Source organism: Crocuta crocuta, unplaced genomic scaffold, assembly GCF_008692635.1.
Source record: "Crocuta crocuta isolate KB4526 unplaced genomic scaffold, BGI_CrCroc_1.0 scaffold36, whole genome shotgun sequence".
Classification (NCBI taxonomy): domain Eukaryota; kingdom Metazoa; phylum Chordata; class Mammalia; order Carnivora; family Hyaenidae; genus Crocuta; species Crocuta crocuta.
The window spans coordinates 17,939,162-17,956,142 of record NW_027532203.1 but is presented as its reverse complement, the minus strand read 5'-3'; the positions used below and the strand labels follow the sequence as shown (position 1 = coordinate 17,956,142).

Genomic DNA, 16,981 nt, shown 5'->3' with positions numbered 1-16,981 from the left:
GGTTAGGAAAGGAACCTGGAAACCAGCGGGGCTCTGGGCTTTAATGCTTTCCTCACACACATGCATAACTGTTTATTAGGGAGGGCTCTGTAAACAGAAGGGGCACAATATTCTTATACTTCCTTTGACAACTGAAAACTACAATGGATGTGGTAATGTCTCTACAATTTTATTGACCAGGTGATATATATACAAGGTACTGTACATACAAGCTAACTAATGCACATGCGGCCTTTAAGTGCATAATTCTCAACACCATCCTAAGAATACATTATGAAATGGAGGCTGCGGAATTGGAGCAGGGCAAGAAGAACTAGGGGAGAGCGTCCCTGGCTTTCCACTCAAGGCAGGAAGATCTATACTGTGCCGTCTCAGGAGATGAGAATGGTTTATGTACAAGAAACGCAACACCATTTCAAGAGCCCTACTTGGCTCCCTCGTCAGTCTGTAGACCCTCTTCCCCTTTCTGGTTCATTCAGTTGGTATGAAAGGTAATTTGGGGGAAAATATTCTCATTCCCAGAAAAATGTCTTGTTCAATTGAATTAAGTTACTGAACTGAATTATTTACAGTTTGGGTTAGACTTTTTTCTCTAGATTATACAAAACATCTGAGAAGGCCATACTGCTGAGAGATATTAACACTGTTCTGCAAAAAGAGCTTCTTATTTAGAAGTTTTTTAAATGTACATTCTATTGCAAACTGGAGGTTCTAAAGAACTGCATTTCTATTTGCAAGTCAATGTATGCATCAAAATTACCATCAATCTGATGTTTACCTAAATAAATTTTCATGAAAAACCCCAAAACTGGACTAGTTGGGATTTTTTTTTTTTTTTGGTATTTTATTTATTTCTGAGAGAGAGAGAGAACATGAGCAGCAGAGGGGCAGAGAGAGGGAGACACAGAATCTGAAACAGGCTCCAGGCTCTTGAGCTGTCAGCAAAGAGCCCGACGCGGGGCTCGAACCCATGAATCGCGAGATCATGACCTGAGCCGAAGCGGGACACTCAACCGACTAAGCCACCCAGACGCCCCGGACTAGTTGGGATTTTAAAATTGATCCATTGGGAATGATTTCTAAGAGAGCGGTTTTTCATTTTATAGGGTTCTGTTATTAGAATACTTTTAGCTCAAAATTCATTTTAGGTTTCTAATAATTTTTCCCAATTATTCCTGTGTTGATGTATATGTGAGACTTGCTCTTTTTTTTTCCCCCCTCCCCATTAAAGCATCTCATATGCTCTGTCTTATAAACATTACTTACTTAGTGCTCTGGAATGATCAGGGTTTCTAATACCTTTCATTTTTAATCTCTGTAATAACATGGCTGATGTGAGCTGTCGTACAAGATATACAGACATGGAGTAATTCTACAAAGAAAGATAATCTGTATTAAAGACGAGAGATAATAGCGTATTTACATAAAATACTTATCTAAGGATTCTGGTTTCTAAAAATAACATTCAAGATAAGTTTCAGAGAAAGATCAATGACTGGGAAGGGAGCAAAATCAACTCAGTTATTTTAAGGAAGATTAAAAACTCAATCACATTAAAGGTATTTCTCAATCACTTTTCCCTTTAAAACATCCATGTGAAAGATAACATATACCAGTAATTTTCAAACTGTGTTTCTAATTTAGCAAAACTGCTATCTTAGGGGCAATGATGATATGAATTAGAATGTACCCTCTCACGCCCACTTTTAACTAAAAGTTAAAAGTGCTCTGTTTTTACGTCTTGGAACTGTCAGAATATGTACACTGAAAAATGGGTTCCACCGCACAAAAAAAGTTCAAACACCAGAGATCTCAATTATACTTAAAATCCAGAGTTTCAAAGTTCTAATTCTGGAAGAAGAGACCACTTCATACATGGCCTCGAACAAATCTTCAAATGAACCCAATATTGGCTTTCTTCTAAGAAAAACTCTGACAAATTAACTCCTGTTCCCAAATGCACATTAGGGAAGAGACAGCTACTATAGCAAATAAGACACATGGAGAAATGATAGAAATCAAAAAGTCAAGGCCAGAAAATAACAGCATCCAATCCCATACCTTTAGGATCTGGCACAAAGGAACCTTCATTAGCTATTTATAGAGCTATGAAGAGTTAAAATATAATTTTACCTACCTGCTAAAAATCTATTTACTATTTCACTACAAATATTCATTCAATGGATTCTACAATAAATGAAATACTTTTAATAGTTACCAAGGCAAGTATTTTAAGTATTATTTTAACGTCCTGCAACAGTCCTTTTAAATATCTGAATACCCAATACAGTGTGCAGGTTTTAAGCCAATCAGTCATTTTAATTACAAGGAAAGAATATTATTCCCATTATGTGGCAAAAAATCCTTCCAGGTCTTCAATGTCTACAATCATTTACTCAAAAATCTACAAATTAATGATTATTTCAAAAAGATATACTCTTCTATTCAAATTCTTCTCATAAGCTTTAAAGTATTATTACTTGCTCATTTAACAATATCCCTTGCATTTTCATATTAACACTCATTCTCAAGATTTTACTTATTCATTAAGTAGGCCTCCAGAAATTAAGCAACTTTACAAAAATCAAACAATGGCCAACCTGGGACTAAGCCAACATTTTCTGAACCCTTAGCCAATGCTCCACTACACTACACATTCAGTTTGTGCAAATGAAAAATACTAGGAATCAGTGCCATATGATAATAAAGACAACTTACAGTAAAAATTCAAAAATGAGAGCTCAAGAAAACAATCATTAAAGAGACAGTTTTTTATATTTTATATTATTTTATATTATAGTATTATATTATTATAATTATTACATATTATATATTTTATATTATAGTCCAAATATTAATACAAAATATTCTCTATGTCCAGCTATGCAACTGCCTTGATGACACACCACAAAATTCCTGCTAAAAAAAATAGGACTCAATGTTTCCATCCATAAAATAGGCATATTACCCTTTATCTCTAGGAAATAGCAAGATTAAAGTTGATGTTCAGAAATTAACTGAACTCTCTTTTGCCATTCTATTATTTCCAAATATAAGCAAACAGTTGTGAAACAGAAATCCCACACTGTATTAGTATCCCATAAATGATATAACGCATTTGAGACTAAGAATTAGTAGAAAACCAGGTTCAAACATAAAGGTATTGAAAAAATAATGTATTTTCATATGAGATTCCCATATTCTCTCAAATAAGCTGTTCATGTAAAGCCTGGAACGGATTACTTCCAACCACAACAGGAACACATTTAAACATATTCCTCAAAGCCTGATAAAGCTTCAATCCTCTTCATAAATACATAGCATCACCCAAAGTTTCCAGTTCCTTAGAACGCCACTTAAACACATAAACACAACCGGGATTAAACAATTTCCTCAAGACATACTTAATTCTTAAGGAATTAAGAAATTCTTAAGACGTACTTAATTCTTAAGGAATTAAGAAATACTTAAGAATTATATTCATTTCTTTTCCAAGAAAATAAAGAGATGGCATTCAGAAAATCTTAAACTGTTTAGCCTTAAGAATCTCTACATCTCTACCCCGAACTGAAAATGACGGCTCCTTGGAGGTTACAATCAGAAACCTGACAAGCTAGACCTAGTAGCGTGAGCTAAGAAAAAACAAATCAGCTTCTAGTGAGATCACTTTCATGCTACCCAGGAGAGAGTCTTTACCTTTCCGATTTCTGATGCCCACGAAATGGAAATCTGGTTTGGCACAGCTGAAGATAACCTAACTAAAGATGTAATATTCAAAGGGCGTCCAGGGCGCTTCTGTTCAATCCCATTTTTAGGTGGTGGTGCATAGCCCTAGAACCATAAGAAAGAAAAATAATTTTATATTCTCTGTAGGGGATCAAAATTTTCTCCAAGATAGATACAGATATGCCTAATTTCAGTTATACTAAGTTATCCTTATTTTTTCCTGGAAATCAGAGTCCTCAACCTAAAGTCATCAACTCAAGAGAGAACATGATCTTCTTAAAAACATATTTTGGGGCACCTGGGTAGTTGAGTCAGCTGAGTGTCCAACTTCGGCTCAGGTCCTAATCTCATGGTTCAAGAAAGAGTTCGAGCCCCGTGTCTGGCTCTGTGCTGACAGCGCAGAGCCTAGAGCCTGCTATGGATTCTGTGTCTCCCCCTACTCTCTCTCTGCCCCTTACCCATCTGCACTCTGTCTCTCTCAAAAATAAACATTAAAAAAATTTTAAACGTTGTATTTTACAAGTTGAGAAAAGTACAAAAAACATCCCTGTTCCACCATTAAAATTAAAGATGCTAACTAACATCATGCCATATTGGCTATGAATCTTTTTCCTTTTTATAAACGATAAAGGTGCACTTCTTGGAACTGATTCATCTTAGGAGCTACCATTCAAAATGCATTGAAAAGGGGGGCACCTGGGGGGGCTCAGTCAGTTAAGACTCCAACTCTTGGTTTTGGCTCAGGTCATGATCTCACAGTTCCTGAGTTCAAGCCCCACATGAGGCTCTGTGCTGACAGTGCAGAGCCTGCTTAGGATTCTCTTTCTCCCTCTCTCTCTGCCCCCTCCCTGCTCGTTCACTCTGTCTCTCTCAAAATAGATAAACTTTTAAAAAATGGATTCAAATACTGGGGATGGGAAAGAAGGAAAACAAAGTCTGGGAATTAAAGAACAAATTAATGCAAAAATAAACTATTGAGCCTACATTAAAATAAAAAGCTTCCCAAGAGTAAAAGAAACAACAAAATTTAAAGACAACCTACTGAATGAATGGTAGTTGCAAACGATATATCCAATAAAGGGTTAGGAGAACTTAAACAACTCAATACTAAAAAACCTCCAAAGAATCCAATTAAAACCTGGGCAGAAGACATGACCAGATATTTCTCCAAAGACGACATACACATGGCCAACAGACACATGAAAAGGTGTTCAATATCACTCATCATCAGGGAAATGCCAGTCAAAAGCACAATGAGGTATCAACTCACACCTGTCAAAAATGGCTAAAATCAAAAACACAAGAAACAACAAGTGTCGGTGAGAATGTGGGGGAAAAAGGAACCCTCAAGCAAACTGTTGGTCAGAATGTAAACGGGTGCAGCCACTAGGGAAAACAGTATGAAGGTTCCTCCAAAACTGAAAAAATAAAACTAGGTATTTACCCAAAGAATACAACAACATTAATTCAAAAAGATATATTCACCCCTACATTTAATGCAGCACTGTTTATAATAGCCAAATTATGGAAACAGCCCAAATGTCCATCAAGAGATGAATGGATGGATAAAGAAAAGGTGGTATATACGTACAATGGAATATTATTCATCCATAAAAAAAGAAACTTTGCCATTTGCAACCACATGGATGGAGCTAGAAAATACACTGCCAAGTGAAATTAAGTCAGAGAAAGACAAATACCATCTGATTTCACTCATATGTATGTGGAATTTAAGAAACAAAACAAATGAAGGAGAAAAGAAAAACAGATCAAGGAACAGATTCCTATCTATACAGAACAAACTGATGGCCACCAGGTGGGTGTGGAGGCTGGGTGACATTAAGTGATGCTCATAAGGAGCAGTGAGCAATGTATAAAACTGTTGAATCACTGTATTATACACCTGAAACAAATGTAACACTGTATGTTAACTACACAGGAGTTAAAATTTTAAAACTTAAGAAAATTAAACAATATGTATATGTATACATATGGGGATATATATGTATATACATAGGGAATATGTATATATTTATGGGGAAAAAAGAACAAATTAAGAAATTTCAAAGGAATTACTAGTCTTATGAATAAAAAAAGCTCTCCACTGCCTTCTCTGCAAGTAGAAAAGAAATTGTCATCTTTGAAACCAGATCATGTTCACAAGGAATAATCATAGTTTCAACTGGCATTAAACTAGCTTGATGGCTGTAATACTAGAATTTATGCTTTATTCTACTTTTTCTAGTTATTAAGTATGTTTTAAATAGCATCTGTACTCATTTTTGATTCACATTACATCCAATTCTCAATTACCACAGGAGTTTTCAGTTTGTAATTTTCAAAGTAAAATAATATATTTTTTAGAAAATTAAAATTTCTGAGGCCCCTGGGTGGCTCATTCGGTTAAGCGTTTGACTCTTGATTTCAGCTCAGGTCATGATCCCAGGGTTGTGAGATGCATGCTCAGTGTGAAGCCTGCTTAAGATTCTCCCTCTCCTTCTCTCTTTGCCCTTCCCCAACTCACATTGAGACTGTATGCATGCACTCCCTAAAAAAATATTAAAAGTTCTTAGCTGTGAAAACATCTACATATTAAAAAGCAAATACCATATCTTGGTATGTAATTTAACTGTGTACTGATGTAACTTAGCTATGTACCACTGAAAAAGAAAAAACACTAAGTTAATGACACACTCTAGCGTATCACTACTTATTTCTGCATGTATCACAAAAAAATACAAACAAAATGAACTGGCTAACATATTCCTTTTAAATATACAAAACAGTCTTCTGAAGGACTTTTCACTCAGTCATCAATGCATATGTTTCATAGTATCTCCCAATATACCACCAAGAGCCTGGAGATAAAAGTGTTCCTTAAAACTATATTCGACTCCACTAGCATCTCAGATTTCCTTGCAGGTCACTGATACCCTTAAATTAACTACATGTGTTAATGCTGATACAGTCTGGATCTTTTGAGAATGTACTCATCAAAGCTTTTCAGACAACCAGGATTCATGAACCTTCCTTAAAACGTTTGTAAACCATTTATTGGCTAAAAAAACAAAGAAAGACAGCCAACCAGTCATGCCACAGGAATAACATCCAGACTGCAAGTAGAGGCAATGACAATACAGGACAAGTGCCCCCTGGTCATCAGCAATTGCAAGGTACCTCTGGGTTCTGGTGATGTTGAAAATATGCACGTTAGAAACAATGAAATACAGTACTGGTGGGATATGTGCTATCACAATTAGGGAACACCCTTCACTGCCTCGCGGGAGGTAGGACAGTAATTATTAAGTGGGAATTCACCTAACTTGTAATCTACAACTTGCAACAAGACTCTGAAAATCATTTAAAACAGTCTGAGCAGGGGAGAAGAAAGACAAAGAGAATGACTTAGCGGCCATTTATACTAAGGAAAAGAGAAATGGTGCGTGTGTGCCTGTGTACATGTATGTAGGAAGGTTGTGCCCATCTAAAGTTGTTCAAGTGAAATAGAACAAACAAAAAAAATTCACTCTCTTATGAAGACTCTAGAAATTGGTTCAATGAGCAAACAGCATAAGGAATATCAACACCAAGATCCGGGTAATTCTGAACGAAATCTTTGTTTTGTCTGCTTCTGACCTGAAAGTGAATTTGGTCTTTTGGTATATCCACTGGTAGGTTAACCAAATAAAACAATGGTACAGTCTGCCAAGATGATAAAAACAACTCCTGAACTAGCTAAACAGTGAACTCTGCAAACTGGAATTTGAGACACCAAGAAAGTTTTAAGTGAGCTGGACGGAAGGAGAGAGCAATGAGAGCGGGGAGAATACGAGACCTTACAAGTAAGGTAGTCTGCAAATGCAAAATCAATTACGGTACTAGTCTTAGTCCCCTAAGTATTTTAAATCTATTCTCCACCCCACCTGACTAGTCTGATTTCACTGGTAGTTCTGAGTTATCTGTGAACTTCTATTCTCCTCAGACCTTAGCATCACCTCCACCCATCAATTACCTGGTTACTGAGAACAGGTTATATAACTGCAATTTTCTAAAATATAAATGTGTAGCTTTCATATATTTCTAATAATCTTCCATAGCTAAAGCAAAAATAAAATTAAGTTCTTTCGACAGGGGACCTCTGGAGCAAGTTTAAAAGCTTTCTTAAAAAAGGCTGCCGGAGAGCCAGTACAAGTCTATTCGTGTCAACCTAACATTCCAATAAAAGGCAGATTCAAAAACATTTCTGTGCTGTGCTGTATGACAACCTACCTGACTTACAATTGGGACAAAAGTTGGCAGCACTGATCCTTTACCATTCCCCCATATTTTTTAAATTAAAGCAATTTTTTTAAATGTTTACCTATGAGAGAGACAGAGAGAGAGAGAGAGTGAGAGAGTGAGCAAGGGAGGGACAGAGAGAGAGGGAGACACAGAATATGAAGCAGGCTCCAGGCTCTGAGCCATCAGCAAAACACTGACGTCACTGAGTTGAGATCATGACCTGAGCCGAAGTTGGACGCTCAACTGACTGAGCCACCCAGGCACTCCTCACCCCACATTTTCTAATTACTACTACTACCACTACCTTAAAACTACCAACAAAGATTTACTTTATTACTACATTACAAAAAGTGTCAAGGGGCACCTGGGTGGCTCAGTTGCTTGAGCATCCAACTCTTGGTTTCAGCTCAGGTCATGACCTCATGGTTTCATGAGTTGGAGCCCCACATTGGGCTCCATGCTAACAGTGGATAGCCTGCTTGGGATTCCGTCTCCCTCTCTCTCGCTCTGTCCCTCCCTCTCTTGCACTGTCTCTGTCTCGCTCAAAATAAATTTAAAAACTTTAAAAATAATTGTTATCAAGCATACACAAAAGTAGAGGTAACAGTTAAGTACCCAGCAACCNACTGGCATGAGGTGGTATCTCAGTGTGGTTTTGATCTGCATTTCTCTGATGATGAGGGATGCTGAGCATCGTTCCGTATGTCTGTTGGCCATCTGCATGTCCTCTTTGGCGAAGTGTCTGTTCCTGTCTTCTGCCCATTTCTTCACTGGATTATTTGTTTTTCGGGTGTGGAGTTTGGTGAGTTCCTTATAGATTTTGGATACTAGTCCTTTATCCGATATGTCATTTGCAACTATCTTTTCCCATTCTGTCCCCAGCAACCAGCTTTAATAATTATCAATATGTTGCCAATCCTGCTTCCTTTGCCTCTGGCTCCACCCCCAGCCCACCCAAAAATACACACTCCACACACATACACATTTCTTCTAGCCACGCCACTTGACCACTCTTTTATATACATCTTTAATAACATCTTTTTAAAAAAACATTCCAACTTCACAAAATTAACTTCAATTCTTAAAAACTACCTTATATCCAGTCTATACTCAAATTTCCCAACTGCCTCAAATGTCTTTTTTTAATGTTTTATTTATTTCTGAGAGAGACAGACAGTGTGAGCAGGGGAGGGTCAGACAGAGAGGGAGACACAGAATCTGAAGCAGGCTCCAGGCTCTGAGCTAGCTGTCAGCACAGAGCGTGACGCAGGGCTCGAACCCACGAACAGTGAGATCATGACCTGAGCCAAAGTTGGACGCTTAACCGACTGACCCACCCAGGCACCCCAAATGTATTTTTTTTATTATTGAAAATTCCAAACATGCAAAAATAGAGAAAAAAGTATAATGAATTCCTGCATACCCACCACTCAATTCAATAATTTAATACTCCCATCCCAGATTATTTTAAAGCAAATCCCAGCCATATCATTCTATCCGTCTACAGTCTGGTATACAAGATGTCCTTTCACAGTCTGATTCAGAATCCAAACCTCAGCAGAGTCTGAATCCAAACTGATTCAGAATCCAAGCCTCACACTATGCTTAGCTATCTTTAAAGTCTCCTTTATTTACATGTGCGTGTGGGTGTGTGTGTACATACACTAAAGAATCATTTTTATTCTCCCCTACCCTCACTTCTTCTTTTCCAAGGTCATTTTCTGTTGGAGATACCAGGGCTTTTGACCTGAAAAATGACCTTACCTTCTAAATGAGGCAGATTGCTTCCTCATGGTATGAAGTTCTGTTGCTCTATCTCCCGTACATGTTTTAAGCTGATAATTAGCTATGCAGACTTGATTACATTCAGATTCGAATCAGATTCAGACACAAAACTTCATAGGGAGTGTTACATACTTTCCATTTCACCACATCATGAAGCACATAATGCATCTGACCCATTTTCAGTGATGTCAAGATTGATCAGGAATTCAGCTCATATCAACCTAATCCCTCCACAGTAGCATTCCCCATCAAGCTTTGACCTACTGGTTTTAGCATCCATTGATGGTTACGTATATCGATTACATAATTACAGATTTGAAAAGAACAGTTTTCCAATGCATTATTCCCTTTGCTTATATCAAATTTTTTCCTTAAAAAACTTGACCATGTCAATATTTGGTTACTCTGAAATCAATGACTCTCTGTTTTTATCAATTTCTAGAATACTGAATTGGTGCAACTCCAGCAGTTTATTTCAGCATAATTATAAACTCGATCATACATGCAATGGCTTTGAGTCCACTGTAGTATTATTTTTTGGATGCCAACATTATTCCATCTCAGGCCAAAGAATCTCTTCAAATTGGGGGGCAGAGGTATATGTTTAAAAGAAGAAAATGCTGACTTTTCCTCAGTCCAAATTTACTGTGAAGCAGACCATCTGCATGACCAATACATACAGGAAAGAAAATATAGATCAGAAAAAAGAAATCCATGAACACAGAAATAGAATATATTAGGATAAGAGGCCAGCTAACACTGAGAAGAATTTTGACTGCACCAAGAGGAAATATTTGATTTTTGCCAGCTGAATCGTAGCACACATTCTCTCCATTCTACAAAACCTTTCCAAGTAACACACGCCACTGTCGACCCACTTCTACAACCCCCAACCTTACAGCTCTGCAGAATTACAGAAATTTCTCAAAATCCGTTTAAAAAGAAAAGTAATTCAGCCTCTTACAGTAACTCTCAGCAAACAAGGAGGATCTTTCCATCCTCCCTTCTGTCCTTAAAAACATAAAATGTTCTCATCTTGCTGTCTGTCAGTCTGGGAGTCAAAGATAGGAGAAGGGATACTCTCAGAGACCACTCCACTTGTGTCTGTCTGTCCAAGCTGCGCTTGTCATTCTGCACATCCTGCTATGAGCTGCTTATCGCTGTCCTTGTATCAAGGTAATCTAGAAAATCAATGCATGAAGGTGTCTCCTAAAACTTGTTATCCTGACGTGGGTAAAACTGCACAGAAACTGCTTTCATCACTATTTGACCCTTAAGAATCTAGGGACACACTGCTATTATCAAGATAATACCCCTTCTCATTCAGTTGTCTCTTTGTATACGCGGTATCATGGTTCCAGAATGACTGGATAATGCAATAAGGTCTACACAGAGGGACTTGTTCCAGGACACAAATTCAAATACATTGATAGTTCTCATGGGAAATTCCATGACTATGCCAAGCTTATTCCTCTAGGATTTGCTTTGCAATAAACCAGGATCATGGGCACGGACCACAAGTCAAACTTCTGAGACCTGTCAATGTTTCTTACAAGTGAGACAAAGTCCCTGAGGATCTTCATGGTAGTGAAGAGCTCAATATATTAATTCCCACAAGGTCACTGGAGTTTCCTCTTCTGAGGCTGCAGCAGTATACTCAGCATGATTTTCATAAATCTGCTTCATGCTAGTAAAGGCTCCCTATATCATTACCACAATCAATAGCAATTGTGGATCAAGAGATGGTCTGAGGAGTTTTCTATCAGTTGCATATAAATTTATGTCAGCCATTCACAGAAGTTCACAAGGCTGAAAAGCCTCTTTGGGAAAGGCTGGCATTCGATTTCAGGGATGGCCCTAGCAGGGTCAAAAAATCCCCCCTCCCATCCCCAAGTCCCCATTGCTTTCAGTTTTTGAAATCTGTTTTTGCCTCTGTCCTAACGCTCCACTTCTTCACCTCCTTCACAAGTACTCCTGGAGTCAGTGCAGGGCCCTCGCTCCAGAGGGGAGGGCCAGACTCCTCACACAGTAACTGATTTGTTCACAAACAGTGAACACAGAAGTACTGTAGGGTGAGTTGGTGCTTTGGGAAAGAAACCAGCGGTAACTGAGTAACAACGTACCAGAGAAAGTACTCCACTGCCTAACTTCTTCTCTCTCAAAAAGACTGAAAGAGTGACAAATTCAGAGATATTCAGAGTTCCATAGTGGTGCTGCAGAGCTCATGGACAAGGACATCATCACAAAGCATAATACTGCTCCATTTGGAGTATTTTGTCGAACTGGTGTGTATACCCATCATATTTTCTGCAGCAAAGCCAGAGTTTACATAGAACCTCACACATTTCAGATAGCCCGTATCATTGCCATGGTCATATACTGGGCAGGTTTTCAAGGTAGGTCTACAGACACCAAAAATGATCTTCACCGTTAGATCTTTCTTCAGGGGTGATGAGAGAGTTAAAGAGCAATGAAATTCAAGGGCGAAAGAAATGTTAACCCACCCCGAACAAAGAAAATTGGGTATAAACAGCCATGGAAAGTATGCACAAGGCGTTCCACAATCTGTGATTTTCCCAGGATTCCTCTGTCACACATCTGGCCACCCACTGGCATCCCTGAGCCACAAGTAAAACTGCTTCTTTCCTCAGTTCAGATCTTTGTATGATCGATCCAGATAAAAGACAGCTCCAAGAATCTACTGTGGCTGACTGCCCAAAACCTCAGAAGCAAAATGTCCCACCTGGGTTTTGAACATGCATGAGGCCTTGTAAGCATTCCTCCTGCCCACATCTACTCAGCCTCTGCAATTTCCCCTTTCATCCCCAAAGGACAAGCTCAATGATCTCAGCCCCACAGTTATTTTTCAAAAGGAGTCTAGCAGCAACAGTGCAGTGGTGCTCAAGCTCTCTTCGGTACTTCTCAGGCCTCTAAATCCACAGGCTGTGAGGAGACAGATGGGACGCCTAACAGCCAAGTCAGATCTCTGAGTACAAGGATCAGCTTTGGTCACAGGCCGTCTTCACTGTGGGGGCACAAATATACTCCTCTGGCTCTGGTAGAGCCCAGGGTCCTGGACCATGTTGTCTGGCCTGCTTAGCTATTCATGGGTGCTGCTTATATATTTATTCCAGAGCCAAGTCTCATGTGCTCAGCAGGGACACTACACAGCTCCCCCACCTCCTTCTCTACAGTCATAATGGTGTCTGCTTTGCAGGAATGGCGACTTAGCACAACTGGTGGAATCAGCATTCTCACAGCACATCCACAGTTAAGTACACCTCCACTTTGTAGTGCCTGACAAACAGGCCACGCTCTCCTACTTTTCTGATTATGGCTTTACTAAACAGCTGCACTGATTCACTGGCTTATTCAAAGCCTCAGTGAAGACAGATACACAATCAAGTTCAACAATTACATGTTATTTTTAGATCTGACTAACAGGATTTAAAGAGTCTACAGTTATCTATGAGGCCAGAAACAGGCTGTTCCCACTATGTGCGTGTGTGCGTGCATGTGTCCCAAGTGCTGACACCCATATACTGTTTCACTGCTTAAACAACAGATTGTCAATCAAATACCAGCACATCCATTCCCCAAAGCGCAAGCCTGGAACCCTTGGTCTCCATACCCAGTCGCTCTCAGCAGCCTCTGCCTTTCACCATCTCCTCAGTGGAGCAGGCCCAGCCCAGACAACTACCACACCACACTGCCCTGTGATGCCATTAGGTATGGTCCTAAGAGCCGTTCATAGCTTCGCTGCTTCCTGGCACAAGACATTGTGGGCTCACCTTTTCCATCTCTCCTAGACCTGGAATCAGCCATTTCTCCAAGGAGTCATGAACCCTCTAGTCGAAAACAGTATTAACCTGGATAGTAAAACTGTTCAATGGTGCTCAGCTGTCACTGATTCTATGCCTCGTATTTAGATTAAACTTACATGCAAGCCTGGCAAATAAAAAAGAAACTTACAGGCAAAGGAAACAGCTTCCCATTTACTTTTATACATAGACTATTGGGATAGTTGTCTTCTTGAGGGCAACTTGTCTCTGCCAGGCAAAGTCTGCATTAAGAAAAAAAAAATTATTCTTAAAGAGTGTACCCAAATATGTTTACATATTCCCAAGTTCAGGACTATATGCACATAGTTAGCAAGTATAAAATTAATAGAAAACTTCAAACTTACCTCAGCTGAACCTGGACTGTATAATCTCTCCTACCACCTGGCAAAAAATCCCTGTTGGAAAGAGAAAGAAACTGGGTTAAGAAGGTAAGACGAGAATTCACAGGAACATTCTCACCAGAAAAAAAGCATTATTAGTATTTTTATTCTTATCCCTGAAGATGAACAATATCCCACCAACAGCACAAGCCTTAATCAAAACACTGTTATGATGACAACCACCATTCACTTAACATTTGGTCATGCCCTTACAGCAATTTTAAGGTATTTTCAATTCACAGGAACTTTTCAAGATGCAGTGTTTATTTCAACAGGCAACCAATCCAGTTAACATGAGGAGGAGCACCCTCAGTTCTAGAAGAGTTTAAAAAGTTAATGTTTGCTTATAATGGTTCTTAACCCTGGTTGACCATTATAATTATGTGACTTTTTAAAATATAAAGACCGATTCACCAGATGGTCTACTGGTCTGCAATACAGACCAAGCCTTAGTTTTTACAGCAGGTGATTCTTATATAGAACCAAAACGAAGAACATGTTCCTAGAGCCTTAGCCTCTCTGTACCACAGCAACTTTATAATTAAGCATCCAATTAAGGACACAGAAACTCTTAGAATTTCTAGAAGAGAACCTAGTGGAGTCCCATATAAAATGTTTTTGGCACTGAACCTTCCAAAGCCTTGCCACCCACTGAAGCCCACAACACAGCAGTGCTGTGACTGTTCAGGGGAGCCTGTCGGAAATGCAGCACCCCAGGCCCACTGCAGACCTATAGACCTACAAAATTAGAACCTGTACTTTCCTATGACCCCACGTGATGTGAATGCACGTTATACTGTCAGAAGTAAATTCTGGGACTCTGTCAGAGAGAAGAATACTAGAAATGAGTCCCTTCTTGAGAAGGCATTCAGCCCTCACCCTGCTCCAACTGGGTCAGTCTTCTGCTTCACTATGTTCGTTGGAAGGCAGTAGAGAACAACAATGACCAGCTTGAGCTCTATGGTCCCAAACTGTGACCTTGGGCAAATTACTCACCTGTCTCCCACTGTTTCTCCCTCTGGAAGACTGCTGCACCTCCCTCATGGAGGAGCTGTGCTGAGTAAATGTGTTAACAGCACATGCCAAGTGCCTGGCCGGAGAAAGTGCCCAACAAGTGTGAGCGGCCAGCTGCTACCGTTATTAACTCTGCTAGCATGCTCCCTTGCCAAGAGCCTCCACTCTTCTCAAATGTCTATTCAGAACCTCCCCATATCCTAGACAACACTGACCTCTTGTGAGTAACCCGTATCATTCCACTCATGAAAATCGAGAAACATTTCACAGTCTGGGTGCTGGTTCAACCAGTAGGTAGTAGGTAACAGATACACATGACTAAAATAAAATGTGGTAAAGGTTCCACTAAATTTTGAAAAACAAGTGCTACAGCAAAAGACAGAAGTTTAACTCTGACTTAAATGTTCAAGGCAGGGGGGCGTATGGGTGGCTCAGTCGGTTTAACGTCCGACTTCAGCTCAAGTCATGATCTTACAGCCTGTGAGTTCAAGCCCCGTGTCAGGCTCTGTGCTAACAGCTCAGAGCCTGGAGCCAGCTTTGGATTCTGTGTCTCCTTCTCTCTCAGCAACTTCCCCGCTTGCTCTCTCTTGCTCTTGCTCTCTCTCTCTCTCAAAAATAAACATTAAGAAAAAACTTAGGGGGTTCGTGACTGGCTCAGTCAGTTAAGCAACATCAGTTCAGGTCATAATCTCATGGTTTGTGAGTTAGAGCCCCACAATGGGCTCTGTGCAGACAATTCAGAGCCTGGAGCCTGCTTCAGATTCTGTGTCTCCCTGTTTCTCTCTGCCCCTCCCAGCGTTTGCTCACTTGTGTTCTCTCTCTTTCTCCCCCAAAAATAAATAAACATTAAAAAAAAATTTTTTCTAAAGTTCAAGGCAGGGGGGCCTGGGTGGCTCAGTTGGATAAGTGGCCGACTCTTGATTTGGGCTCAGGTCATGACCTCACAGTTTGTAAGTTCAATCCCCATGTTGGGCTCTGCGCTGATATGTGAAGCCTGCTTGAGATTCTCTCTCCCCCACTCTCTGCCCCTCCTCTGCTCATCATGCTCTCTCTCTCAAACATTTTAAAAAAAAATTTTTTTAAGTTCAAGGCAGTTATCACAATTAACAATTAGTCCAATAAAACTAGAAAATCAGGTTTGCGCAACAGTGGCTCTGCCTACTTCTATTCAGACACACTTCCATCAGTGACAGTGGCCTCACCATTGCAGTGATTCTCAGCAAAAACAAAAAACAAAAACGGGGGGGGGGGGGATGGTGAAGACCAACCAGATATATATAACAAAATCTTGTTGGGGTGGGAAACAGTTTGAAAAAAGAGAAATGGCAAAAGACAGAACTAGAAGGATAAATGGGTGAATGATATAAAGGGCTTTAAATAGCTTGTTTAAGGATTTATACTTTATTCCAGTAAGGGAAATTAACATAAACTGGGAAGTGCAATGTGCTATATATCTTCACAAAACGATGAGTAATAACTAAGCATCTTCTGACATTCAGTTTCTACCAGTCACTGTTCTAGGAACTTTCACATGCTCACCCCATTCACCAGATACAAAGCAGGCATTACTATATGCCAGACACTGTGACAGACTCTGAGAATACGAAAATGAGTAAGATGTTGCTTTCATCAAGTTTGTAAAATTCAAGTACTCAAATAAACGCAAAGTGGCTTTAATAGAAAATATGTACAAAGTACAATGAGAGACAGAGTGTGGGTTGGGGGAAATGTAGAAAGGCCTCACAGAAGAGCTAAGCTTTGAATTGGGCCTAAGATATACCCCAGAATAGGGAGGAAGAGGATATGCAAAGGGACAGAGCTGTGACAGCCCAGTCCAAGTATAGGCTGCCGGGGAGATGTGAGGATACAGATGATGAGCAGAACAAGAAGTTAATTGCAAGACAATTGCAAGCCAATGGAGTGTGAACTTTACAAAGTGTCACTCCAGGATTT

General features: G+C 39.6%; 1 protein-coding gene across 4 annotated transcripts in view; it reads right to left on the bottom strand.

Moving 5' to 3' along the window:
- PIAS2 (protein inhibitor of activated STAT 2) overlaps positions 1-16,981 on the bottom strand; it is a 63,138-nt gene that overhangs the window by 29,454 nt on the left and 16,703 nt on the right. For all 4 annotated transcript variants that reach the window (XM_077777697.1, XM_077777698.1, XM_077777699.1 and 1 more), the window contains exons 3-6: positions 13,979-14,029; positions 13,765-13,855; positions 3,697-3,831; positions 1,267-1,372 (exon numbers count right to left, since the gene is read on the bottom strand). In XM_077777697.1, the coding sequence (XP_077633823.1) occupies positions 1,267-1,372; positions 3,697-3,831; positions 13,765-13,855; positions 13,979-14,029 (383 nt within the window). The remainder of the gene's footprint in view (positions 1-1,266; positions 1,373-3,696; positions 3,832-13,764; positions 13,856-13,978; positions 14,030-16,981) is intronic.